At 39.1% G+C, this 25,916-nt stretch overlaps 5 protein-coding genes across 8 annotated transcripts; 3 read left to right on the top strand and 2 right to left on the bottom strand.

Moving 5' to 3' along the window:
- The first annotated feature begins 1,554 nt into the window (after positions 1-1,554).
- On the top strand, positions 1,555-5,921 carry LOC108136027. The gene is made up of 7 exons (XM_017256959.2): positions 1,555-2,361; positions 2,425-2,582; positions 3,457-3,601; positions 3,667-4,074; positions 5,060-5,336; positions 5,399-5,505; positions 5,564-5,921. Exons 1-7 carry the CDS (start codon positions 1,854-1,856, stop codon positions 5,857-5,859), a joined length of 1,899 nt encoding a protein of 632 aa, XP_017112448.1. The 5' UTR covers positions 1,555-1,853; the 3' UTR covers positions 5,860-5,921.
- Positions 5,922-6,451: 530 nt separating this feature from the next.
- On the top strand, positions 6,452-21,559 carry LOC108136094 (centrosomal protein of 135 kDa). 2 transcript variants are annotated; one of them, XM_017257065.2, is made up of 13 exons: positions 6,452-6,636; positions 6,704-6,778; positions 7,329-7,455; positions 7,519-7,671; positions 7,779-9,177; positions 9,238-9,448; positions 9,509-9,624; positions 18,696-18,821; positions 18,952-19,105; positions 19,179-19,285; positions 20,105-20,372; positions 20,557-20,742; positions 21,275-21,559. In XM_017257065.2, the coding sequence occupies exons 1-13, from the start codon at positions 6,538-6,540 to the stop codon at positions 21,434-21,436; spliced, it is 3,183 nt and encodes a 1,060-aa protein (XP_017112554.1). In that variant the 5' UTR covers positions 6,452-6,537; the 3' UTR covers positions 21,437-21,559. The 2 variants fall into 2 exon arrangements, 1 of the variants encoding a protein (XP_017112554.1); XR_001773943.2 differs by lacking the exon at positions 21,275-21,559 and having other exon boundaries at positions 20,105-20,498; positions 20,557-20,647.
- Positions 9,799-17,650, bottom strand: LOC108136095. Of its 3 annotated transcripts, XM_017257068.2 has the most exons (5): positions 17,171-17,649; positions 13,973-14,410; positions 11,620-11,957; positions 10,192-10,867; positions 9,799-9,928 (listed from the first exon to the last, which is right to left on the bottom strand). In XM_017257068.2, the coding sequence occupies exons 2-5, from the start codon at positions 14,401-14,403 to the stop codon at positions 9,904-9,906; spliced, it is 1,470 nt and encodes a 489-aa protein (XP_017112557.1). In that variant the 5' UTR covers positions 14,404-14,410; positions 17,171-17,649; the 3' UTR covers positions 9,799-9,903. The 3 variants fall into 3 exon arrangements, with proteins under 3 accessions (XP_017112557.1, XP_017112556.1, XP_017112555.1); XM_017257067.2 differs by having other exon boundaries at positions 9,799-10,867; positions 16,938-17,650; XM_017257066.2 differs by having other exon boundaries at positions 9,799-10,867.
- LOC108136097 (E3 ubiquitin-protein ligase RNF185) lies at positions 12,526-13,436 on the top strand. Its single transcript, XM_017257069.2, has one exon. The coding sequence runs from the start codon at positions 12,729-12,731 to the stop codon at positions 13,299-13,301; it is 573 nt and encodes a 190-aa protein (XP_017112558.1). The 5' UTR covers positions 12,526-12,728; the 3' UTR covers positions 13,302-13,436.
- On the bottom strand, positions 21,478-25,890 carry LOC108136005. The gene is made up of 3 exons (XM_041707990.1): positions 25,765-25,890; positions 22,570-25,710; positions 21,478-21,758 (listed from the first exon to the last, which is right to left on the bottom strand). The coding sequence occupies exons 1-3, from the start codon at positions 25,790-25,792 to the stop codon at positions 21,571-21,573; spliced, it is 3,357 nt and encodes a 1,118-aa protein (XP_041563924.1). The 5' UTR covers positions 25,793-25,890; the 3' UTR covers positions 21,478-21,570.
- Positions 25,891-25,916: the final 26 nt, after the last annotated feature.

The following is a 25,916-nucleotide window of genomic DNA, read 5'->3' as shown; positions in this document are numbered from 1 at the left end:
AACTGAATTTTGGAAAATTTAAGTCATCTAAACAAGTGTTTTCTATTTTTAATGACAGGAGGTAATGCTTTTAAGTTCTGAGATCGTAAACTGGTAACCGATTATAAAGGGTTAAAGTTTTCAAGCACGTGACTTTATTAATAATAAAATAATAAAATATTATTTATATTTTTAATTTTAACAAAAATGTTTGAGAAATAGGTTTGACTTAAATTACAGCAATTCCTCAAATTGGTATGATTTTTTTAAGGTCAAAAATTAACATTAGTAATGTATGAATGTATTTTAAAACAATTTTAAAAAATCAAACTTCTCCTTTTTATAAAAAACAAGAAAGAAAGCAAACTTCGGCAAGCCGAAGTTCATATACCCTTGCAGCTATTGCAAGAATTAAACATTTTTGAAAACATTAAAATTATAATTTACTTGCGTATATGTTTAAAAACATTGAAGCTATGATGATTTCCAGCTCAATTATTTGATAGGTCTTTTATATATTTTTATTGTTCCTATGGGAGCTATATGATATAGTCGTCCGACTTTGATGAAACTTAAACCGTAAATTGGAAATATTTAACCATTACTAAATGTCGAAGAACTAAACAAAAAATTAAAAAACAGAAAAATTATAATTTTTTTTCATTTATTTCTCCGATTGTTCCTATTGAAGCTATATGATATAGTCGTCCGACTTTGATGAAATTTAAACCGTTAATCGAAAATATTTAACTATTACTAAATGTCGAAGAACTAAACAAAAAACTAAAAAACAGAAAAGTTATAATTTTTTTCATTTATTTTTCCGATTGTTCCTATGGGAGCTATATGCTATAGTCGTCCGATTTTGATGAAATTTAAACCGTAAATCGGAAATATTTAACCATTACTAAATGTCGAAGAACTAAACAAAAAATTAAAAAACAGCGAAGTTATAATTTATTTTCATTTATTTTTCCGATTGTTCCTATGGGAGCTATATGCTATAGTCGTCCGATTTTGATGAAATTTAAACCATAATTCTGAAATATTTAACCATTGCTATATGTCGAAGAACTAAACAAAAAATTAAAAAACAGCAAAGTTATAATTTTTTTCAATTATTTTTCCGATTGTTCCTATGGGAGCTATATGCTATAGTCGTCCGATCCGGCTCGTTCCGACTTATATACTACCTGCAATAGAAAGACAACTTTTGGGAAAGTTTCATGCAGATAGCTTTAAAACTGAGAGACTAGTTTGCATATAAGCGGACGGACAGACGGACAGACGGACGGACAGACGGACATGGCTAGATCGACTCGCCTAGTGATGCTGATCAAGAATATATATACTTTATAGGGTCGGAGATGTCTCCTTCACTGCGTTGCAAACTTCTGACTGAAATTATAATACCCTCTGCAAGGGTATAAAAATTTGAACAATTATTTATTTGAATCTAAACAGGAGATACATAAATAAATAAGTTTCATATTGAAAACTAAATTTCGAAAGAGCACCAGAGAATGAGCTTTTTGTGTAATTTTCTGCTTGTTGACGCAATTAGTAAGGCAGAGAATTAATCAAAGGCTGGTACTCGAGAATAATAATGGACGCTAACCCGTACGGAATCAGACGCGGATTCAGATACCGCCTGGCGTTGTCAGACATCGGCCCGTGCTCAACAAAAATAGATGGGCATACATTTGGGCTTGTGTCCGCTGCGGTGAGCAGCGATGGCTGGTGGCCAATTGAATCGAGGCAGATCGCGAATCGCAGACCAAGAACAATGCGCATTCTTCATTGTTCGTTCGTTCAATTGAGTAACATGCTCTAGCTAATTTTGCACTAGAAATATCGTCCACCAAGAAAAAAACATGAACCAGTCGGGGGTCCACAAAAAGAAGCCAAGGATTCGGAATCGCCAGAGGAACAAAATCAACCAGTTGCAACAAGACCAAGAAGAAAATTCTACCAAAAGTGATGTAGTTCAGGTGGAAATCGCTCCCAAAAGCGGTGTTGCTGAAGTAATCCTTCAATCCGGTTTATCGGAGTCTAATAGTCCTCCAAAAAGTGAAAATTCCCTGGGAGAAAATCCTCAAGAAAACGAGACCATTAGGCTAATACAGCTACTGTTGCGTAGGAAATTATTGGCCAAAAATAATGCATCCCCAACGGGTGAAGCAGCCCTGGTTAATAATCAAGCCAAAATAGTAAACCAACCGAAGGAAATAAAACCCGAAGAAAGGAAACCAAAGGTTCTCAGTGCTCCGGAAATACAAAAAATCCCATCAGAATCCAAGACACCTGGAAAACAATTAAAGGATGTGAAAACCGATGAAATGGATGAGCTGCTCAAATGTTTGGGTAGCAAACTGCAAAAGGGTTAGTGGAGTTTATTCTACCAAAAGTGTGTTGGCTAAATTAAATAGATTAAAATCAAAATAGGAGGTGGAGAATCCCCAGCAGCGGCACTGTTCAGCAATCTCGGAAAGCTTTTCAGCCAAGCACCGCCCAGCGATGTTGAATCCTCGGATGACGAGGCGGAGGAGTATGTGGAGTACATCTACAAGCCAAGGCAATATTTTATGGCCTCATTGTGCAACGTATGTAGTATTATTAAAAACTTAAAACAAAAATAACTAAGGTTTTGTAGGTAGCTTTTTTTTTACCCAAACACTAGTTTACAAAAGAGTGAAAAACTGCCAATTGACCCGGTTTTGAGAATTTTGAAGTTTTACGGAAACATACATACTCTTTATTAAATAATTTGTAATTGGTACGAGCTAGCTTGATGATTTATTTAGCATTTACTGCTTAAATATATTTCCTTGATATAAAAAACTAATAAAAAATTCAAATTTATTTTGGCGCTTTTTTATAAAATCACCAAGATAGCTCCTTCCAATTATAAATTATTAAACAAAGAGTAAGTGCTATTTTTTAAAAAAAGTGACCAATGTTGTCTATTTGAAACCCTGTTACAAGACTTTAAACCTTTAAACTTAAAAAAAAATTCTTAATCAGGGAGTTTTATGCTCCGAAAACCAAACTTTCATCTCAGGAGAAAATTGTCGACTTTGATTTTCAAACTTGCATTATTCATAAAAGTTTCTAAGTAAAATCATTCATTAATTAATCATAAATGTAAAAATATTTATATATTTTATTCATTGAGTAATACTTAAATACATCAGCTAGTATATTGTATAGTTTTAATAAAGTGTTTTAAAGATGTCAAAAGTTATAAAATTAGTGTTTTTTTAATTAAAGAAACGATCTTTATTTGTAAATTTGTAATTGTATTCATATTTCGATAACTTGGTAGCATAAACACTCAAAAGATCATGCACAAAAACTGAACCCTTCTTTCAAAATTTGTTTCTCAGATTCTTGAAACTATTTCATGTACCTAATTTTAAAGTTAATTGATAGGTAATATTTTGTCTTATTAAATTTTTAAATCGCTCTACTAAACAGTTCTGCAAAGCTGACTTGTGCGGCCAGAATCGGATACCCTGTTCCCGATGCGGACTGAGCTACTACTGCAGTGGCGGCCACATGAAAGACGACCAGGAGCACCGCCAGCTGTGCTACGCCCTGCGCCAAACGGTGGACCGCAACGGTGAGGCCATTCTGTCAACGAACCATAAATCACACTAATTGCAAATTATCGGGTGGCGGATGCAGGTCACGAGATGTTCTACAAGTGCGGCGACTTCAGCGGTGAGCAGTTCCGCTCCTACCGGATCGTGTGCATCCGCCAGGTGGAGAAGGAGATGAACCGTCCGCTCTCGGCAACGGAACGGGAGCTCCTCCTGTTCCCAATGATCTGCAGTGAGTCCAAGTGCCGGGAGCACCAATTCAAGCGACTGGCCATCTGCGGCGGTTGCGGCGAATATGCCTTCTGCAAGGACAAACCGGGTCATCGCAGCAAGGAACATGCCAAGTGGTGTGGCGCCTTTCAGCTGTTCAAGGCCTTCATCATGTTTCAGGCCAACTTCGGACGGATGGAGCCATCGCTGCCCAACAAGGTTCTCCGGGAACTGCCCATGGCTTGCTCCAGCACCAAACACATAATGAAGAAGCTTAATTTTAGTAAGTATTTGCCCTAACGACAATAAATAGATTTATCACGCGAGAATCTGGAAAGAGTGGAATTTTATAAATCACAACATCCAATCAATATTTGAAGTTCATTATTCAAATTTTAAATAAAACATTTTTATCATTTTTCAAATTTTAATTTTGTTGATAAAATTAAAAACAAAAAAAATTAGTCAAAGTTTGTTGTCAGCTTTTTTTGATTTAAACAAATCCAACGGGCTTGCAAATGTTATTAACGCATTTTCATTAATTAGTTTATAACAGATTAAAAAACAACCGTGTTCTGAAACTTGCATTAATTTGGAAAAATCTAAAAAATTCTTCTGTTCATTCCGAAAAAAATAAAAAATAATTACAAAAATCTTTGATTGTCCATATCATACAAAAAAAATTTGTATTTTAAAATACCTTTAATGCACATGTTTTAAATCTAAAATACTATTAAAAAAGGATGTTTTTAATCGAGCGACAAATTGTGAACGTTTTTGGGTGGTGTGCTTGAGAAATTCTCACTTAATATTTAGATAAGAGAGTGTAATTAAATTAAATGTTACTACTGTATTGCTTAGTTTAGTTTACTGAACCAGTAAACAGAAGCTCCACGTTTTATATTTAAAAAATATTTTAAAAAAAATGGTGCCATAAAATAAATTTGGAGTGTTTTTTTAATCAGGGAGTCGAACTGTACAGGAAAACAAAAGATTGATCTCTGTAGGATTTTGTCGATTTAAATTTATATACCAGTGTAAAAAGTCTGGTTTTTGTTGCTTGTTGGTTACAGCGAAAAATTAACCAATTTATTTTTGTATATTTATTTAAATTTAAAACAAAAAATTTATTTTAAATTTAAGCATACGTAACATGTGTCTGAAAATTTAGCTAACACACGACTTACATGATGAGCTTTTTACCATGCTGTGTTTTATATATGTAAATGTTTACTGTAAAGATTTAATTTTTTGTTTGTTTCCCATAGATGTTACTAATGAGTGCGAATATGCAGCGCTAACTCAGGTCTCTACAGGACCTCTTACTGCCTGGTTCGCCTTGAAGCTCTGCGAGCGACTAAGAAACTGTGAGGAGCTGACTCTTCATTTAATTGGAGCCGAGATCGAATTCGAGGTGGATATGTTACAGAAGTGGGAACTCTTCCTTCTCCACATAATGCCTACGGTGAAAACTCTGAATGTGGTTTTCATTGGGCCCGAACTCAATCCCAATAATATATCCTTTGAGCAGCTAAAGAAAATCAAGTGAGCCAGAGAAATGTTACTATTTTTGAGATATATTATTAAAAGTTAATCATCCATTTTAGATGCTGTCGTTTGTGCCGGAAAGCGCAGAGGACTGTAAACTATCACTTTGAGAATGGCTTGTACCACGATTACTGCAAGGAATCGCATTTTCTTCAACCGAATTTGGGTAGGTTTTTCCTTTTTTTACATTAATTAAAGTTTAAATCAACAATTCCTCTCAACAGTTTGCTTTTTCAACTCTGGTCTATACCGATCGACTGGATTCGCCCTTGAGGATACTTGGCCTGACACCATACAAGCAGCACTTAATATCAAATGCCCTATTGTAGTAACCTCATACACAAAGTATGAGGCTCCTTTGGACATGGTGCACTTTATCAATCAATCAAATCGTCATTTAAATGTCGTATTACCACCGACAACAAATCCGTTTTCTTCGGAGAAGCCTGAACGTAATTTTATATCAGACGATGAAACGCCTTTTATGTTTAAGAACTTTTATTGTTTTGTTGTTGAGTGAATGGTTGAAAAGAAATATACATTTGTTATACACATCTTTGGCGTATACAAAAATTTGGAAAACTTTTTCGGCTTAAGATTATAAAAGTGTGTGGATGGGTTAGCTTTTAATCGATTATCGATCCTTGGCCAAAATCTACACTTCAAAAAGAATAATTGGTTAATACTTAAAAAATATGTTTCTTGAAAAAAGAGTAAAACATATTTCAGCAAAATAAAAGTTTGCGAAAAATATAGCACAAATTTGAAAATTCTATTCCAAGAAAACTTTGGATATTAAGATTCTTATTAAATCAAAATTATTGTAAACTAGACATGCTCCATGAAAAATATTTTGTTAAGTTGGAATTAGCTTGCAATATAATATTTAGAATCTGTTTTTGCTTAGAATCCTATTATTTTTTGATCATATAATCTACGTTATAATTCATTTGAATTTCCGTTACGAATAATTTAAAATTAATTCTAATTTAAATTATTCAACAACCCAACGTACAACGTTAGCCAAGACTTGAACCAAATGACATGCATTTTTTTTAGAACATTATTCTTGGCAAAATATATTATTTCCCAGATAGAAGACGGTCACACTGATTAGATTTGTTTGACTCTTGGCGCATTACATTTTCTTTATTTATTGCGTTTTAGAAAGTTTATTGTCTACTACTATTGTTTACCCATGAATATAAACGATGGCGACTTCAAGGATCTGCGCTGCAAGCTGGACATCATGGGTTTCACCCAGACATTGCCCGTTTTGGCCATTCCATTGGTTCAGGTGACATTGGCATACCCTGTTTTATTTTCTATTGTTTGGCATAACGCGTTCTTCGTTCATTTTGCAGGCGGTTTTTGGTGACTTAATTAAGACGACAGAATGTCTGAGGGACACGAAAAAGAAGGTCGCCGAGTTGCTGGAGGTGGTTAAGTAAAGTCTACATAGTTTATACCCTACCAAATGAAGGGTACTATAATTTCGACACCAACTTGGCGTCGCGGTCGCTCCAACCTTAAAGCATATATTTTCATGATCTTTGAAAACTATAACATTAATTTAAATTAATTTAATTTAATTTATTTGACACAAAGAGGATCGGACCGTGTACCAAAGTGATTTAAAAGAAAAATGATCTGGCCAATTTAAATTAAATTTAGATAAGATCCAAGTAATATATCATAAATCCTAAAGGTAAAATTTAGCTAAATTTGCATAAGTAAGCTGTCAATCAATATGAAGGCATAATTTAATTTTATATAATATAATATAATTTTTTTTTTTAATGGTTCGTTTGAAAGAAATGTCTTATGAAACTTATGATCGTTTAAATTGGGCAAAATCGAAAGACTTATGTTGCAACTTAACTGCAAGGATATAAAAACTTTGGCTTACTGAAGCCAACTACCTTTCCCATTTGTTGTGCTTTAATTGGTTGCTAAGCAAACCCTCTGTTGTGGCTTTCGTTTCGGCAGGAGAAGACCTGTTGGGAGCTGGGCGTCGAACCGTACAAGTGCGACAACTCTCGCCTGCTGGCCGAGTGTAATGAACTTCATTTGCAGTTCTTGAGGGACAGGGAGGACTACGAGCTGCGCCTGTGCGGTAAGTGCCAATCGATTCAATCAGCTTTCATTTTTAAACTAACTTTATAATATCTATTTGCAGAATCCGAACGCAAGATTCGAAATCTGGAGACGGACAAGCAGCACTTGCAGAGCCACAACGATGGACTTCAAAGCCAACTGGATGCTCTGCTCACCAAGCAAATGGTTTCATCCACCGCGGTGAAAAAGGTGCCATCTGGCATTGGTCGGCAAAGTAGGTTAAAGTCATAGCCATCATTAAAATTCTTTTGTATGAAAAGTCTTAGCTGTAATAGCTACTTTTCTAGACAACCTCTAATACGAATCATCTACTTTTTGTAGCCAAGAAGCCCTTTATAAGCACAGTGCGCTCTGGCAATGTGCTGCCCACTGTGCTGGGCACCGGCATCTCGAACCTTAAGTGCACAAAATGCAATGCTGGGGTATTCCAAAGGACCACCACAACCACCAAGGATGGTGTGACGGTCACACAGACGAGTGGCCAGGAGGAGCTGGACAAGATGCAGAACGATCTGACGGCGGCGGGAGAACAACTGGAGTTCTACAAGCGCAAAGTGGAGGCCAGGAATCGGGAGATAAGTCGACTTAATGATATGCTAGCAGGGGGACGACCGCCGGCAGCTTTGGCCAAAGACTGCTGCTACAAGGAGGTGGGCGCCCTGTCCCAGGACATTGATCTGTTGCAGCGCGAAAAGAGCGATCTGATGTTGCAGGTGCGCGACTTTCAGGACAAGATGCACGATGCCATGCAGCGGGCTCTGGGCTCCGAGGAGGATAAGCGGAAGCTGCAATCGCAGCTGGAGGAACTCAAGGAGGCGGCACTGCAGGTGGAACAGCAGGCCAATGCGGAGATTGATGCCAAGGAGCTGGAACTACGACATCTGCACTTGGAACTTAAAAAAAAGGGCAGGGATCACCGACTGGCCGGTGGATTTGTAACCACTCAAAGTGACAAGCAAAATCTTAACGAACGCCTAAAGCATCTAACACGCCGCGAAGAGGAACTGGAGGCCAGCAATGAGAAGCACAAGAGGAAACTGCTCAAAATGCAGGCCAAGATCTTGGAGCTGCAAAAGGAGCTCAAGGATCAGAATAAACACACCACTGTCACTCTGGACGAGGACAAGATACGCCTGACATCGGAGCGCGACTTCTTCCAGAAGGAGTATCTGCGTCTGATGAGCAAGTCCGGCTCGGAATCGGAGATAGCCTTTCTGCATGCCCAAATCAAATCCAAGGATGATGAGCTACGAGCTCTTCGAAACGAATTGTTTCCCGGTGCAAAGCTGCAATTCTCGCCACAGAAAAGCGTACAGTATGAGACACTTCCGCCACCGACCACCGCTTCCTCCTGTACGTCCACCGCGAACAGCAATCGGAGTGACTGCGTCCAGGCGGCCATCGGAAGGGTGGAGCGCGAACGGGACTGTGCTCGGTCCGAACTGGAGCGCGTTCGCTGCGAGCGGGACACGCTGAGGGAGAAACAGCTGTGCAGCGTGCAACTTCACGCCGAGGAGCTGCAAGCTCTACGCATGCGCAACGATGAGCTCAACGATCGACTGCGTCAGCTTGAAAGGGACAATAGGGATCTGAACTCGGCTCGCCTGCCGGCGGAAACCAATCTAGTGCTGCTCAAGGAGGATTTGGTTCAGATGCGAAACCGCATGGCCACTATGCAAACCGAAATTGATCAGTTGAAAACGGAAAACAGTCAAATAACGTAAGTTTGTTGTCTCTGTAAAATTGTTATTTATTAACTCGTGTTAAATTTATTTTATAGCATGCTCAACGATCAAAATGAGCGCATTATAGCGGACTATAAGAGTAAACTTCTGGTGGCCGAGCGTCACCGACAGACGGCTGATGTTCGAGCTAGCACCTTGGATTCCAGTCGAGAGTCCAATCGCAACGAAGTCACCCAGCTCCGCACGGACATTGGAGCTCTGCGGCAGACATACATTGCATTGGAACACGAGAAGGACACGCTACTGGTACTTAAAGTTGATTGTATTTTTCTTTAGATTTTAATACTGATTAATCTCTTTAAACAGCATCAACTGGATAGCAAAACGGAACGCGCTTATAAACTGGAGTATGAACTAAAGGATTGCAAGGAGAAACGGAATGCTCTGGAGCAAAGCGTTAAGGAATTGGAGGAACAAGTGCGGTGAGTTGGAAAAGATCATACTTTAGCTGTATAAAATCGGCAATTATTAAAAGTAGTTTTATTTTGTATACAAATTTCAAATTACCTTTTATCAAAACATCCTTCTTGTTGCCCCTCAAATCCAAGCCCCTCTTAAAACGTTGAAATATGTTTTTTTTTGTTAAATATCTAATGGTCTTTCACATTGTTTTATTTGCCTTATCGGGAGTTCCCTTAAATACAACTCGTACACAAGTCGATGTAATACATTCATGGCACAATCTCATCTTATCGAACACGTTAACCGAATATTTCTAAAAACCACCTAAAAGAGAACAAAATGGTTAATTGAATAACAAGTGATCGTAGCGATCAAATAACACTCAGCATGCAAACAGAAAACACAAAACAGAGAAGAGGGGATAGAATAGATTGGAGTAGGGAGTCATGCCAAGTGGGTGTGTGGGAGTATAGGAGTCATCACAACCAGATAGAGGATAGCTTGAAGATTTGGGGGGTGTTTAGATGGCCCCACCAAGGTGCAGATCATTGAGGAACTTTGAGTTGAGTCGCTCGTTGGTTAAATACCTCGCCAAACTGACACTCGGCGCGCTGCAGTTGCTCATGCCGCGCTGATCCGCCTCCGTGGGCGTGTAGCCCGGCCGGCAGACGCACTTGGCCCGGCTGGCATGGGCCACAATCGAAGTGGTGCCATCCGATGATTGCGTTTTCAGCGGCTCCAGCCACTGACCCGCACCGCAGGGTCCTCGACTGTACAGTTTGTGGCACCGCCCATTGATCTCCACCATTCCGGGCGTGGACTCGCATATATTCTGCTCCCTATTCGCTCCCTCACCCGAGCACTGCTGGTCCAGATTGGTGAGCACCCCCGAACAGCCACACATCCCGTTGTAGGAGATGCCATCGATGGACGGCCGGGCGGTGAAGTCAAAGATCACCACTTGGTGCAACGCACAGGGGCCTTGAGATCCAATCCTGTAGCAAGAGTCCTCTGCCGGAAAGTACAGACGATTCTTGCCGCAAATGTTGCGCACACAACTGGTCCCGTTGACCAGGAACTCGTTGGAGCCACAGGGACCCCGTGTGTACAGGCGATAGCAGATGCCATCGCTCCAGGGCACATAGCCCTCCTTGCACTGGCACTGCGCACGGGGCAACAGCTGCAACAGGGGAGTGCCGGTCGTCTCCTGGACATCGTCTGGTATGCGGAAGATGTGGCCAGGTGGACAGGGTCCAGGGGTATCTGGAAAGGGGAACAGGGAACAATATTACAAATGACAAGAAAATAAATTGAGCGGGAAATGTAATACAACACTTCAGAGGCAGTCATTACTTTATGAATTTGGTTTATCCCTGCATGGAAAAGAATTAGGGAATTTATAAAGGCTGCAACGACTAAGTTGGTCTGTGCATTTAATAAGTATAAGTAAGAGTATTGGATTTTTAGCTACCTATAAATTAACACAATTAATCAAAGTGTTTTTATCACACTTTCACTTCCTGGGGAGTGAAATCGACTATAATAGGACAACTTAGTTTCTTCTGAACTTCAAATCAGATTCACCAACTATCCAACTGATCTTAATATAGAGGAGTTCCAACGCACTGCTTCAATATGTTGAAAGCTGACTTGTCTTAATAAATCCATTATTTTAACTAATGAAATCTAATTACACTCAGCAAACGAAATTCTTTGAATTTAGAAAAAAAATTCCCTCAATTTAAAGAATAACTGCCTTAAATTTGAGACTTTAATACAAAATTTATAAAAAAAACATGACCTAAAACGATTCTTAAGAAAATTATTGCCTTGTTTGTTTTTTGTTTTTTGAGTGAATAATATCAATGTTCAGGGTCAACTCTCCATAAAAGCTCCGCTTTTGTATTTCGTGTTCTACAATGTGTATGTAGTTTTTAAGTAATCATTGCCTTAACTAACTGCCTTTGAAGTGTGGTATCACACTAAGAATTGCCGCAACCCAAACCCAATCCTACCCAGCTCGTAGCACATTTGCTGCGGAGGATGATAGTGCGGCAAGTGCCGCTGGCAATCGCATCGGCCGCCGGGCAAGAAGATGTGACCCGGCGTCGAGCAGGGTCCTTTGGTGTAGTGCTCGTAGCAGGACTCCTCCGCCGGATAGTAGAACGAGGACAGCTCGCCCTCATTCTCGCAGCGGCACTCAGCTAGTCCGTCCTCGTTCCGAACCAGCAGTTTTCCACGACTGCATGGACCTTTGGTGTGCCTCGCATAGCACTTGTTGTCCTTCGGCCAGAAGATCATGTCCTCCGGGCAGTGCAGTGGTCGCTTGCAGGTGCCCCAACGATTGCCTGATCTGGAAAGGATTGGGCAGAATTTTTGCATACACAATTAGTTAATTTGTTCAAAATTCATGGGTCTTTGGTGGAGTACAAGACTCAAGGATCAAGGATTTTTTCGGGTTCAATGGATTTATATATGTTTTATTGGTCCAATATCAAGACGTTGACTAAACTTAATGCTTATACGATTTAACGTAAGTGCGAGCAAGACAAACGTATAACGATTCCAATGAGCAATGAATGAAGAAAATTGATATAACCCGATACCAGATGGTAAAATACTAGACGCAAATGGGTAAAAAAAAATAAAAAATACGATAAAATACCACCAGGGCCGATACAGCATAGAGCAAAATTGTATTTTTTAAATATAATTTTACTCATTCATTTGGGTTGACGACAAAACGAAATAAAAAAGCTAGGCTTAAATGTATACGAAATATTTTTTAACATTTAAAGATAACAACTGAAAACATTTAAACGTTAAAATTAGCGGGATAAACACAATATAAGAAAAAAAACCAATAAAGTTTAAATTTAAAGTTAAAAAGGCAGAAATCTCAAAAAGTATCCACTATAGTTGTCTCTGTCTCTGAGCTTCAATGAATCCCTCAATGAATGAGGCGAACAACGTAATGTTATACCCGTATAATCGAGTGATAAATAAAATTAAAAATACAAAAGAGTAACACTTTTGTTACCCCAACCCAATCAAAACATCATACACTTTTTTGAGCCATATAGGCCATGACAAAATTGCCTGGATTAGACACACAACAAAAACAATGGAGGAGGAGTCTTTATCAAAAGAATTATGTGAGCAGGGACCTTTGATGTCAGAAACTAATGGGCCAAAGACCAATGACGAGGACAGAGAACAGGGGGATGCATCGTCCTTCGATTGCAACATATGCCTGAGCGCGGTACAGGATCCCGTGGTGACCATGTGTGGTCATCTATTCTGCTGGCCGTGTCTGCATCAGTGGCTTCTGACTCAACCCAATCGGAAACTCTGCCCCATTTGCAAATCAGCCGTCGATAGGGACAGAGTGGTACCGCTGTACGGTCGAAATAATCCACGTCAAGCGGATCCTCGCGATAAAATACCACCTCGTCCCACTGGACACCGTTCCGAACCAGAAGTGGCACCAGCCCACGCCTACAGATTTGGTGGGCGTTTTCAGATGTCTATTGGTCTTGGATTTCCTTTTGGGTTCATAACTTCTTCTCTGAATTTTGGCGAACCTCGTCCTGCAGCTCGTAATCGTGGCACCCAGCAATTCCAGGATGAACAAAACCTCTCCAAATTATTTCTCTTTGTGGCCTTTGTGTTTATCTGCTGGCTGCTTTTTGTGTAGCAAGATGTGACCACTTCGAAATCATTCCCCAGGTGAAACATTCAAATTGGTGGTTTTTCAAAATACGTTGAGTGAAGTTTCTTTTAAAGTATATTCGGGGAATAAACGTTAAACGATATACGTTAAATTAAACAACCAAAAATGGCTTATTGATTTGATTATTATTAAATTATATAAAATAGGAAATTTGTAACTGGAAAAGTAAACACTGAAAACGTAATTTATAAAAATTATCTTTTGAGGAAGATTCACCACTAGTTGTTTGTTGTTTAATTTTTTTTTCTTTAATTTTTTTGTATATGATATAAATCAAAATTTAAAACTGGAAAAATTGAGTATAAAACACTGAAAACGTAATTTATAAATAAATTTTTTTGAGGTAGGTTCACCACTAGTTGACATATAAACTGCATTTAAAAATGACCGTGGCTCAGTTCTATAAACAAAATAAAAGTCAAGAACTTTAGTGAAAGTAACCTGGATCTGGCAATATTTAATTGCTTCAATTATTGTTTAAGTGCATTATAACTTTCTCCAGAACTATGGAAAGCGTTTGGAAGTGTAATTCACAGATGAAATCAAAAGTTGAGAACTTAAACCTTTGGCAAGTGAAAATGAGAGCAAGGCAGTCCACGTTTTAGTTTATTTTCCGGAGGGGGTGGAGAACTCACCTCTTGGCCTGATCCGGCATGGGCTGGAAGTACTCCTCGGGTTGGCAGGGTCCCCGTTCGTAGAGATTGTAGCAGACATTGTTGGTCAGCGGACTGAGTGCTGTGCCCGGTGGACATCGGCACTCGGCCGCCGGAAGATCCTTCCGCTTGGCACTCACCGCCGTTGGGCTCAGCTCCATGGTTTCCGGACACGGATAGCCCAGTGTGAAGATCTTGAAGCACTTCTTCAGTGGCGCCCAGTACAGAAGCTGCCAGCCACCTGACATGCTGGCGCATGGATTCTTGGTGGGATCACTCCACGGCGGTGGCACAATGCCGGCCGCCACCTGAGGCGCCCGCTGCCCGGTGGTCAGCAGGAGGAGCAGGCAGGTGAGGATGGAGCTGCCCGCCTGCAGAGCAGCCCAGCAGATGAGCACTTTGCGACGTCTCATGCTGGCACTGAAGTCGAAAGTGATTGATTATTGATTATCTGTCTGATACTGTTGTTTATCTAACTACAGTGAAGCTTCTGCAGCTTTTCCTTCGAGAAAAATATTAGTTTATATTTGTTTTAAGTAATTTACTACATGTCTGTCATTAAACATAATAGCGTAGACATAAATATAAATCTATTTATTTTTAATATCTATACTTACAAAATTAATGAGTTTAGTAAAAAAAAAATCTAATAATAATAATAAACCCATTTTCTCATCTTCATTGGTGAACATTTTTAAGATTCTATAGGCTACATTAACCTTACTATAAAGTCATGATGGTCAAGGTCGAAAGTTCTAAAGCGGTATCTATAGCATTTTTGTATTGACTAATCGAAATAGATAAAAGCAAAGGTGAAAAAACATCATAAAGCTGCTTATATTGTGTTTTACGATTATTAACCGTTTGTATAATCAATAAGTTATGCCATTTTTGAGGGTCATTTATTTTGCATTTTCTAACCAAAAACTAAGCATTGACGTTTCGTGTTAAACAAATAAAATAACGATATTAAATTTAATTAAGTTTAAGTTGGAGAAGTTGGACTGTAATTATTTTCCCTCTGCTTTACAAACACATCGGGGGTGGAAGCTCTCATTAAACCGGATGATGGATGACTTTTCCATTGTCGCCCGGTGCTGTTTAAAAATCAATTCACCGCTGCAGCGGAGGGCTTTAAAGCGGGTCCAATTGGAATTAGCCAACCCTTTGGGGCAACTGATTATCATGTTGGCCGGACACCACCGCAAAAACGGCCAAACGGCCAAAAAAAGGCAAAACCAAAACACTGAAAACCAGTAAACGGTTCGCGCGCGGTTAACCATGACCCAAATACCCATTTATCTTGACTTCTTTTCGCCTCAGCCGCCGCTGTCGGCTGGTCAGAAATCTTCTGCTCTTTTCCACCTGGTGGTCATAATCGAGGGGCCTGCTTATGTAACCGCCAGCGGATGATGAAACATGTGGCAGCAGCAGCAACTGCAGCCAGCGAAGCGATCACGCCGCCGGACACGAAAGGTGCCACACTCTTGGGCGGTACGAGTTGCGTGATTTAAGGCCCGTTTGGACCGCTGCCACTAGACGCTGCATTGGCAACTGGTTTTTTTTTTTTTTTTTCTGCGGCTTACTGATGTAAGCCGGTCTGCTCCAGCGTTTGATTCTGGCTTTCCCGGGATTCTTCGCTTTCGGCCCATTTACTTCACTCGATTTGCGCACCTTTCGTAAGCGCTTTGTTAACATACAAACTGGATTTAATTTGATTGCATTTATATAAATCAATTAGGCCGTTCAGTGGGATCAGCTTTTTGTGGCTTTGCTATTTTTCTGGCACTTTTTTGGTTATTTTTTTTAGATCTTATCCTTTTTTGGCATTCAAACACATACTTTAAGTAATTGTTTTTGGCTAATCATTTCATGTATAGTGTAAGCCAAGTAAGGGTTTTAAATTGTTTAAGGTATTTTATTTAGTTTTGATTACATCATTTAATTTTCTAATTTATGGGTAGACTTGTTTTATATTTTGTTCAGATTTTATTATATTTTTTGCGACCATTTACTTTTTGTTAGCACAAACTGGATGTAATTCAGATACCTTTTTTAGTAGAAAATAAATATTGGTTTGATACACGTCATAAAAATAATTTATATATTTAGTCATGGCTTTTTTCTAAATATATTCTGCATAATGGAAACTTCCTTAGTTTTAATTCTGGTTTTACCGCTCCATTTACTTTATTTAGTAATTGCCACACCTTTGTTAGCACATAAACTTGATTTATTTAGTCGGCCTTATAAACCTAATTAAGCAAATTAATGAGGGCATGATTGGATGTGAAACCCCTTATCAATTATGACCCAAAATTTCAGTTTAAATTTTGACATTTCCTTTTTTCATGTTTTATTCACTCTTTCACTTTTATATTTTTCTACTTTAGGTTTATTTTACTTCATTTTTATGCCGGTTTTTCTTCTATTGTAGGGCCTTTTTGTTTAGCTCAAATGAATGAAATTAATTTTAAATTTTACAGCTCCACATTTTATTGGTGTCCCCACCTTTTATATGATGTTCATTAATTAATTTACGAACTTCATTCAGCTTATTGAGCTATATAGTCTTAACAGCATGAGCAATAAATGCTGTTTGACAAAAATATTTTAAGTCTGTTTACTATGTTTATTGCAACAAATAGTGAAATATTAAGCAGTCTGATTAATCTTAAATAATGTTTGAGCTATTCTTCAAATTATATAATTGTAGGTGTCGTAACCCTCAATTAAATATTTTTGACTACCTATTAATGTTCAACTTTATAAAAAATATGCTTTATGCTTAAGTAATACAATTTGTTATGTTTTACATTGTTTGAATTAGGATTATATTTTTAGATTTTTAGTTAAATGAAAAACACATTTTGTAAAATCTAAAAGTCTTCTAAAATCGCTTTTACTTATGATCATTTGAATTATTTTACTTATTTAAATTACTTACAATCCTCTAAGTGAACTTTATCTCAGCAAGACTTGTGTTCTTTTAAATTACTTGTATTTATTTTCCTCTCAGTGGATTTTTATTCAACAGTCAAAAAAAAAAATAAACTAGAATAGATGGGCTAACAATGGATTACTCAGAATTATCTCGAGTAAATTTGCTTGGCTTCCTCTTTCACGTTGTGTTTATTCTGGCTTTCTTGGGATTATCCCGCCCCTCATTTGTGATCGCACCTTTTGCAACTCGGTTGTTATAATATCCAAACTGGTTGGCGAGGGCTCAATTTGTTTTGATTTGGTTTCGGCAATCACGCACAATAACAAAATCACCGAGATATTCGCTTCACTTTGCTTCGAATTGAGACGGTTCCCTATAGGGCAGAACCGACCGACAACTGACCAGCGGACCGACTACTGAGCCAAGCGATCGCGTCGTCCGTTCGCTTGGGCAGGTAACAAACGTCTGGGTCGCGGGTTTGAGCCATGGTTTCGAGCCAACTCCAACTCTTGCCGCTCTTGGCTGGCATATCCGCTCTTACACACAGAGCCGTCACAAAGGTGAGGCGCTGACTGAGCCCAGTTTTGTGTGTAAATGTGTTAACCACTTTGGCCAAAAAGGTAACAACGAAATGTCAGTGCTTGTCTCGGCACCACTCTCTTAGCCATCTGAGCTCTGCGTCAGCGCCACTGACGGGTATTTGAACTTTGCTTAGCCTTAATGACTGACGGACGGACGATGGATATAGCTGTGGCTGTGACTGTGGCTATGCCGACGGCGACTTTGACTGCCTCTGTTGACTGCCGTGTGTTCTTGAGCTTCTGGCCAAGTGCGGATGTGTGTGACTACGTGCCTGGCATCTGTAGTTAATACTAGATACCCCTAGCCACTTCTGCACTGCGATTCGTGATCTTGATTTATAATGGTTTTAATCTTGAAATATGAAATATGTCTATGAAAATGGACAAACGACCATAATTTTATATAAAACCATTTACTATTCCCCAACTTAAATTAGATATTCATTAATAGGAATACATATTTCCTATAATTATTTTTCATAATTAATTCTAAATTATAAAATTCTAACAAATATTAGTTTAAAAAAAAAAGACTCAAATATTATTGTGAAAAGGTTTTTTAATTTTAAATCAAGGGACAAAAATATGTCTTCTAAATATTTATTAATTAATTATTTCTAATTTTAGAATTTCTTTTTAAATAAATCGCTTACAAAATGGCTTTGAAAAATGTTAAATTTTATAATTTTAATAAATATTTTTATAAGATTAAGAGGCCGACAGTCAATAATTGAAATAATTAAATATTATTATTTACCACCTTTTATAAGCATTAAATTGTTTGATTAACGTTAAATTGAATATATTTATTGATTTAAAAAAAAAAGTTTTAGTTTTTGAAACTTATTTATAAGGCGATTTAAAATCTTTACAGCTTAAATGGTTGATTATTTTAAATTTGAAAATTAATCGTTTCAATTTGAGGTATTTAAAGACAATGTATACAATATTTAGTTCACTTTCGAGTCTCCAAAAACCTTATTGATTATTTTTTAACTATGCTTGCTATAGAGAATTCGTATTTGATGATCACTTTTCTTTCCGTGTTTCTGTTTACTGACCCCCCTCGATATGGTCATCGGAAGAGGGTCAGGTTCTGGCAGGCAGTGGCATTGATTGCGCTACGCCCCAGCATTGATTGCGATTGATTTTCCGCTTTCCCCCCGCTCTTCAATTGCAGCAAACTGACCAACAGGAACCGGCAACGCGATTCAGAACTGACGGAGACCTCGACGGAAAGTAAAACGCTGCGGCAGCAGATTGTGGCACTCAAAGCCAGCCGCGATGAGGCAATAGCAGAGAATCGGTGAGCAAAAAAGTCATTAGCGAGGTGAAGATATCGTAGAACTGCTTCCGCGCTGCCGCAAGTCATTTTTCCTCGATCATTAGGGGGTTTTTTTTTGTAAGTGTGTCCACATCGTTTTGTTGCCCCACAGCCGACTGGTGGACAAATTAAGCGATGCCCAAGTGGAGGCTAGGACGTTGCAGAACAAGCTGGCGGACTCCGAGAAGCAGGTGGCCAACATGAAGCAGCAGCTGCACAAGTACGTCCAGGAGGTGAAGAAGGCCGAGGATCTGCTCACCCAGAAGGTTAGTTTGTGCCCAAATTTAGTGCCTAAGTCCTAGTACCCGAGTCGGCATACAGGTGTGCTCTAAATTAAAGGAAAAGGAGCGCGATGAGATGCTGGACCAGTACCACTGCCTAACACAAGACCAGGCGACGCTCGAGGGAAACAACCAAAGTCTGGAGTGTGAGGTTACCGAGTTTAGGTGAGTCAAACTCGAAATAAATCCATTTCTTTGAAGTTGAATTCATAATAAAAAGGTGTTCTTAAAAAGCGGTCTGTTGCTATCTGTCTACCAAAAGCTTAAAGGCTTGTTGATAAGTTTACCTTTTGCCGAAACCGTCAAAATTAAGGCTTTAATCATTAAAAAGTTTTGATATTTTGTTAAACATTAAATTGCGAAAAATTACAAGACAAATTATTATTATTTATTATATTTATCTTTACTTTGTCATAGATTAAACGTGGTTAATTATTTTAATTCGATTAAATACATTATTTTTAAACAACTGAAATTACTTTTTTTGTGCTTATACTATTATTAAAATAAATATATATAAAATAAAATTTTTTAAAAATTAAAATTGTGTAAAAGTAATGGCATTTGTTAAAAGAACAAACAAATATATATTTAACAAAAACTTTTAATGGTTTTACCAATGAAGTTTATTTATATATCTTATTTTAATTTAATAACTAGGCAAAAATAAAAATTTTTTTACTCAGTTTTTTTAAATGGTTAAATAAAGTTATGTGGAACTTTTTTAAATATATAATATATTTATAAATCATTTTTAACAGTTAAACAAAAGTTATCTTCATTTTACTTAGTTTTTCAAATTTAAGGCTCTTAAAAGTAAAAATAAACTTTTTTAAAAATAAATATAAGAAACAACATTTTGAACAGTTTTAAAATCGAAATATTGCATTTAAATTGATAGTCTTATGGTAAACACTTTAAGCATCGAAGTTAAACTTCTTCTTACATTTGTTCCTTGTTAATACTACATATATTTTAATGCAGGCGGCAGATCTGTGAGCTGGAGTGCGAGGTGCGCAGCCTGAAGGATCAGTTGCAGTGCAGGCAGTGCGCACTGGACGGTATGGAGGTGGAGCTAACCGCCGCCCGGGCCGCGACGAGATGTCTGGAGCGGGAACTGGAGAATGCTCGCGATGATCTGCGAGTCCAGAAGGTGGATCTCGAGGCTCGCAAGGAGCTATGTGACAAACTCGATGTGGAAAAGGGCAAGCTCAACGCGGAGCTTAACGAGGTCAACGAAATCCGTAAAAAGGTGAGCTTCAGCTCCGGTCCTGCTCGGTATCAGTATCTCTATCCTAGCTAGAATTCTCCGCTGTAGTCCACTTTTGGCCTTTCTAACCCTCCTTTAACTAATTAGCTGTATAACTCAAAAGTGCTTGTAAGTAGCTTGGGTATATTTTTGCCAACTTATTTGTATTAAATGATTACAATTTCAGCTTGAAAGGCAATGTGAAAAACTGCGCGAGGAGCTTCAGCAGAGCTCGGCTCTCAATCAGATCACCACCGAAACCACTGATCAGATGCTGGGGCGCTTGCACAACGATCAGCAGCGTCAGGAGGACGATGATATCAGGGCCAAATACGAAATGGACCGACTGCAACGTCAGCTACAACAGACTTTGGTGAGTTATGCCCATGAAGGTTAACCCCATTATGGTTGCTTCATTGGAGAAACCCAATTGCAATCGAGTAACCATTACACAAAAAAGGTCACAAATTAATAAAGCGATTTAAAGGCTTTCGTATTTTTCCTAAATATAATAGTTTGTCTAACGTCTGCTATCCAAATCTATATGAAATACAACTGATTAAAGAGGATGCACTCAAAATAATGTCTTTAAATTATCTTTATGAATATAAAAACCTGAATAATTTAAAATTTTAATAATTTAATTGCGTTAAAGAAAGGTTTTGTTTAATGAAATATTTAAATAAATTAAATATTTTTTCAAATGTCAAAACTCCAAATCTTTATGAAATATAACAATAAAAATTATTTTTAATTTATCTTTATTAAACAAAAATTCGGAACCATTTGAAATTGAATACCCTTGTAACTTAATTACTTAAAAGAAATAAACATAAGGTTTTCTTTAATCCATCAGCAGAGCCAATCCAGTCTAATGTAATGATTAACTTTTTCTGCCAAAACAGAGCCAATTGCAGGAGGAACGAATCCGCTGTAGACACCAGGAGGAGTTGGCCAACGAATTCGAGCAACAGGTTTGCAATCTGCGTCGAAGTCTCGCCGAGGATCGTTTCAACCATGCGAGGTCGCGCGAAGTTAGTCCTCGAGTGCCATCGAAGACCCTGTAACTTTGTATCTGACTCAACTATGGCTGCTTGTTTTATGTTAACTCAAATTTAATGTTTGGCCGGAATATCGAAATTGTAAAAATATATAAAAGATGGGCAACGCACAATAAAAAGGTGTTTCGGTCGAAGGATTCTCATTGAACGAAGCGACCCTCTTTCCGGCACATGGCGGCCAGGTTGACATAGGTCTGGTACATGCAGGGACAGGCATCGAAGGGCGGTACCCGCTTGAAGTCGTCCTGGGGATCCTGCTCATTGCAGCTGGCGAAGTCATCATCGCAGGTGGATTCGATGCATGTGTGCTCCGCCGAACTGCTGGATCCTGGGAAAATTTGGTAGGTATATCAAATATGGCATAAAACCCTTGAAAATCTATGACAACTATGAAAAAACAACAGATAAACCCAAAGAAAATCTTGTGAATATGACCAAAATAATCAAGAATGAACGCTAAAGTCGAGTGTCGCGAAAATTTGATACCCATTGCTCAGCTAAACTTGCGCTGCGTAGGTCTAACTATACCCTGCATGTTAAATCTCAACGGACAGATGGAAGGAAAGGAGAAACACGACTTTTAACTTTGTAAGATCGAAAACGAAAACGCTTTTATCCATCTGTTACATATTTTATAACAAATACAAAATACTCTTTTACTCTACAAGTAATGGGTATTACTATGAAAATTAACAAAAGCAGTATATATAAAGCAAATACAGTGACTATGCCTAATTTCAATTAATATATTATTGTTAATCTTTCAAAACAACTCAAGTGTATAACTTAATCTAAATTATCACTCTGACACATGGAAGTGTTAAGTTGTTGTGTGTTTTGTTCATAACTATCGCCAGACACAACACATTTCCAAATCGAGCTATTATTTTAGGAGTTATTGGCTATTATGTTATGTTATGACGTCACTGCTTATTTGAAAAACGGATCTCTGCCGCTGCTCTGCATAAGATAGGAGCACTGTTAGTGGGGGGATGGTGGGATAACTGCTCGTTTCTAGCTTGTATTGTTGACAACATAGTTTGGTAATTTGTAAGCTGAGTAATGGGTATCTAATTGTCGGGAAACTCGACAATAGCGTTCCCTCTTCCTTTTATTATGTACATATGTAAGTAACTTACTGCAAGTGTGGTTGTCATCCGTACTGTCCGTCTCATTGCCCTGATCCACCGTGTGATACTTGAGGGCCCGTTCCCAATCGATCAGACTGTGACAGGTTTCCTGCACGTGCTCCTCCTTGGTCAGATCCCCACTTTCGTCTTCGAAGGTAACTGTTCGTGTGCGCTTTTCGCAGATTGTCTCCAAAACGGGTACTTCTCTCTCTTCAATGCATGAATGTTGTCTTGGCGAGGATGACAAGCACGACCTTGGGGAAACCCTACGAGGACGGTCAAACTCAGACGATGTCCTAACACATCTCGACTGGATTTGATCGGGAAAACTTGTGTACTCGGTGATGGGATCCCTAAAAGAAAGATCGTGTTGATGCATGTTTAGACTTTTCTGCTGGATTTCGTAGTCTTCCTGCCATTCGGAGCATGGATTATGATCGGATTCGTCGGGTTCTTGACTAGAACTTGAATTCAAAGACTTATAGTTAGGAGGATAGCCTCTATTGGGACTAATACTTCGGGAATCTTTCTGATTATAGGAGTTTGTGAGACTTTGCTGCCTTAGTCCGTGGTTTTGAAGCTGTCTTGGAATAGACCGCTTATATATGGGACGTGGTGAACCATCATAATCATTTTGTTTCCCCCTTGTTGATCTATAAGAAGTTTTACTTAGATCATCTTGCCTGCAAGCCAACGCCTCGTGGTCACTCTTTTCATAGACATTGCCGTAACCTGTTCTATAACTAGCATCCCTTTTCGATTTCTCTTGACTCCTGGGAGTACATTGCTTTTCATCGTGATAGTTTCTTAGAGATTCAGCTTTGGAATTACCCGATCTTTCATACAAATTGTCGTTAGGCTGATAACTATGCTTATATTGATTTTGAACCATACTCTCGTCACATTCACTTTTCGAAGAATCTTCATAGAGTGTGGGCGGACTTTTGACTCGCGATGGAGTTGGTAGTGATGGATGCGGATGGAAATCAACCTGTCTGGGGTAATGTAGCTGTTCCAGGCACACTTGCAATGCCTTCTCGCACCTGGCCTGCCCCTCCGTCTGTGTGGGTCTCTCCTCCCGGCAAAGAATCTCTGTCTGGGTGTTCCTCGCTTCTCTTTGGACCTGTCTCACTGGAGGATTCATCTGATTTTGTGGAGCAAACAATGCATAACTGGTGCTTGGAATGCTCTGGCATGATTCTGATCGCTGAATAGGGCGAGATCTCAATTGTCCAACACCCATCGGAATCTTATGCACAAAGATTCGCTCTTTGGAGACCATCCGTCTCACCTGTTTTACCACCTTACAGTCTTTATCCTGTGACCTCAAGGTCTTCGATGGCTTGGGATACAAACTGCGACTGGCCTTTGTGGCACTTTTAGTTTTATGCAATTGTCTGTCATGGTCATGAGACTTTTCTGGATAAGTACAGTTCCAGGGAGCAACAGATCTGGTATCGTTTATGTACCTTTTATCAGCTCCATGATGACGATTATTTAAATCGTGATCGGTTCTAAGACCTTTCGGGGATTGGTAGGCCTTTTTCTCATGGCAACCATCGTTTAAAGGGGCACCTGGACTTCTCTCTTCATAATAATGACAATCTTCTGTTTTTGGATAAGATCTAGGTGACCGCTGATCATCAGTCATTTGGTGGTGGCTAAAAGATTCCAGTTCATTTCGACCAGTGTTTCCTTCCTTGAATACATTGCAGCAGCAGAGATTTGCAATAGATATTAGCTGTTCATCAGTACTACTGTGACTTTCAACTTTGTTTTGATCACCATCGCACAGTATCGAATCTTGTGAAGATCCTTGATCTTTTTGATCTTCCTGTGAGTTGTCCTTTGACCTAACTCTCTCCGTATCCTCCGGCTCTGGAGTTTCCGTCTTGACGGCTTCTTTAACTGGTGGGATTCTTGTGTGGGTGGGATTCGTAGCCACAGCTGTGCGTCCACCGAGCTCACTCTTGGATTTCTCCTGTTGATAAAGGCTTAAATAATCATGGTACATGCGGGCCTTGGTTTCATCCGTGTGCTCATCTTTGCAGATCTTAGATGGTGCAGCTTTTACACTGGCCTCCTTCGAGGTCACAAAATCACTGACTGCCATGTTTTCGACTTTCACTTTGGGCTTTCTTTGCTCGGGTTCCTTCTTAATGGTATCCTTTTTTTGTTGGCTTAATGGGGCACAGTCAGTGGTGGTATTAGCCGCCTTAATCTTCACATCCAATTTTTTATTAGCATCGGATTTTCTAACCCTATCTGGACACTTCTTCTCCCGTGACTTAGATCGTGAAGAAGACTCCTTTTGCTGGCATTGATTTTTGGGTGATAGAGCACGATCCGTTATAATGTTGGAACACAAATTCCGGCAAATTTCCTGGGTGTTCAGATCGGTGACCGTTCTTTTGCAAGTCTGACGTGGACTGATGCTATAAGGTATACCAAACTGCATACCTTGATTGGGTGACATGTGACCATAGAAACCGCTGCAACCGCAGAAATGTTGCTGTTGTCCCATGTTGCTGTTGCAGCAGCAATTGCAATTGTAGGTGTTATTTCCATAGCTCCTTTGATAGGTATTACGATGGTTCAGTTCGCAGTTTCCACAACAATTACAGCATCCACCACTGGCTCTACTGCTGAGTTCCGTAGGATCAACTGCTGGCGAACATTTTACTGCAATTGTGCGGCATTTGGACCGCTTGCTATCCGATTTGGAGGACATTTGGCATTTGGACCCCTTACTTTCTAATTTGGAGGACATTAGAACCGCGTCTTGAGTACCAGAAACAGGACTCCCATTGGCACCCAAAGGTCTGACCTTCGCTTGATTGGCCTCCAAACTCTGGCCCCAGGTCATGTTCTTCACACTCGCCATCTCCTGACTGCCAGATTTGCATCTGGTCTCCTTGCTTTCGAGGAAATATTTGCGCAAGCGCTTTAGATTTTCTATCTCATGTTCGATCTTCCGGTTCAAGCTATTCACTTTCTGGCGGGTTCGCTGGATTTTCTCTAGGTCCAACGAGACGGATGAGTGCGGTTTGGGGCCGGAACCGGGAACTTTGACCGATTGATGACGGTAGAGTTCCCTCACCTGCGTCTGGATCGAGACGCGTTCCTGTCGTTCCAGTACAATGTTGCGACCTGTGAAATGTTTCTTTTGTAGATTTTTCGAAATCGTTCCATAGGTTTGCCTACCTTGGTCGTGGCTGCCTTGACTTTCCATAGACTCTTCTTTAGTATCCTCGTAATCAATTAAATCGTAGAAAATATATTCGTATTCGTTGTGCTCTCATCGACAGCTTCATTTGATGTTTAAGGCTGTGCTTTCGTATTTTAGACAATAGAAA

The sequence above is a fragment of the Drosophila elegans genome, unplaced genomic scaffold, assembly GCF_018152505.1.
Source record: "Drosophila elegans isolate 14027-0461.03 unplaced genomic scaffold, ASM1815250v1 contig_208, whole genome shotgun sequence".
Classification (NCBI taxonomy): domain Eukaryota; kingdom Metazoa; phylum Arthropoda; class Insecta; order Diptera; family Drosophilidae; genus Drosophila; species Drosophila elegans.
Note: the sequence above shows the minus strand (reverse complement) of the source record. Positions and strands in the feature narration are given on the sequence as shown.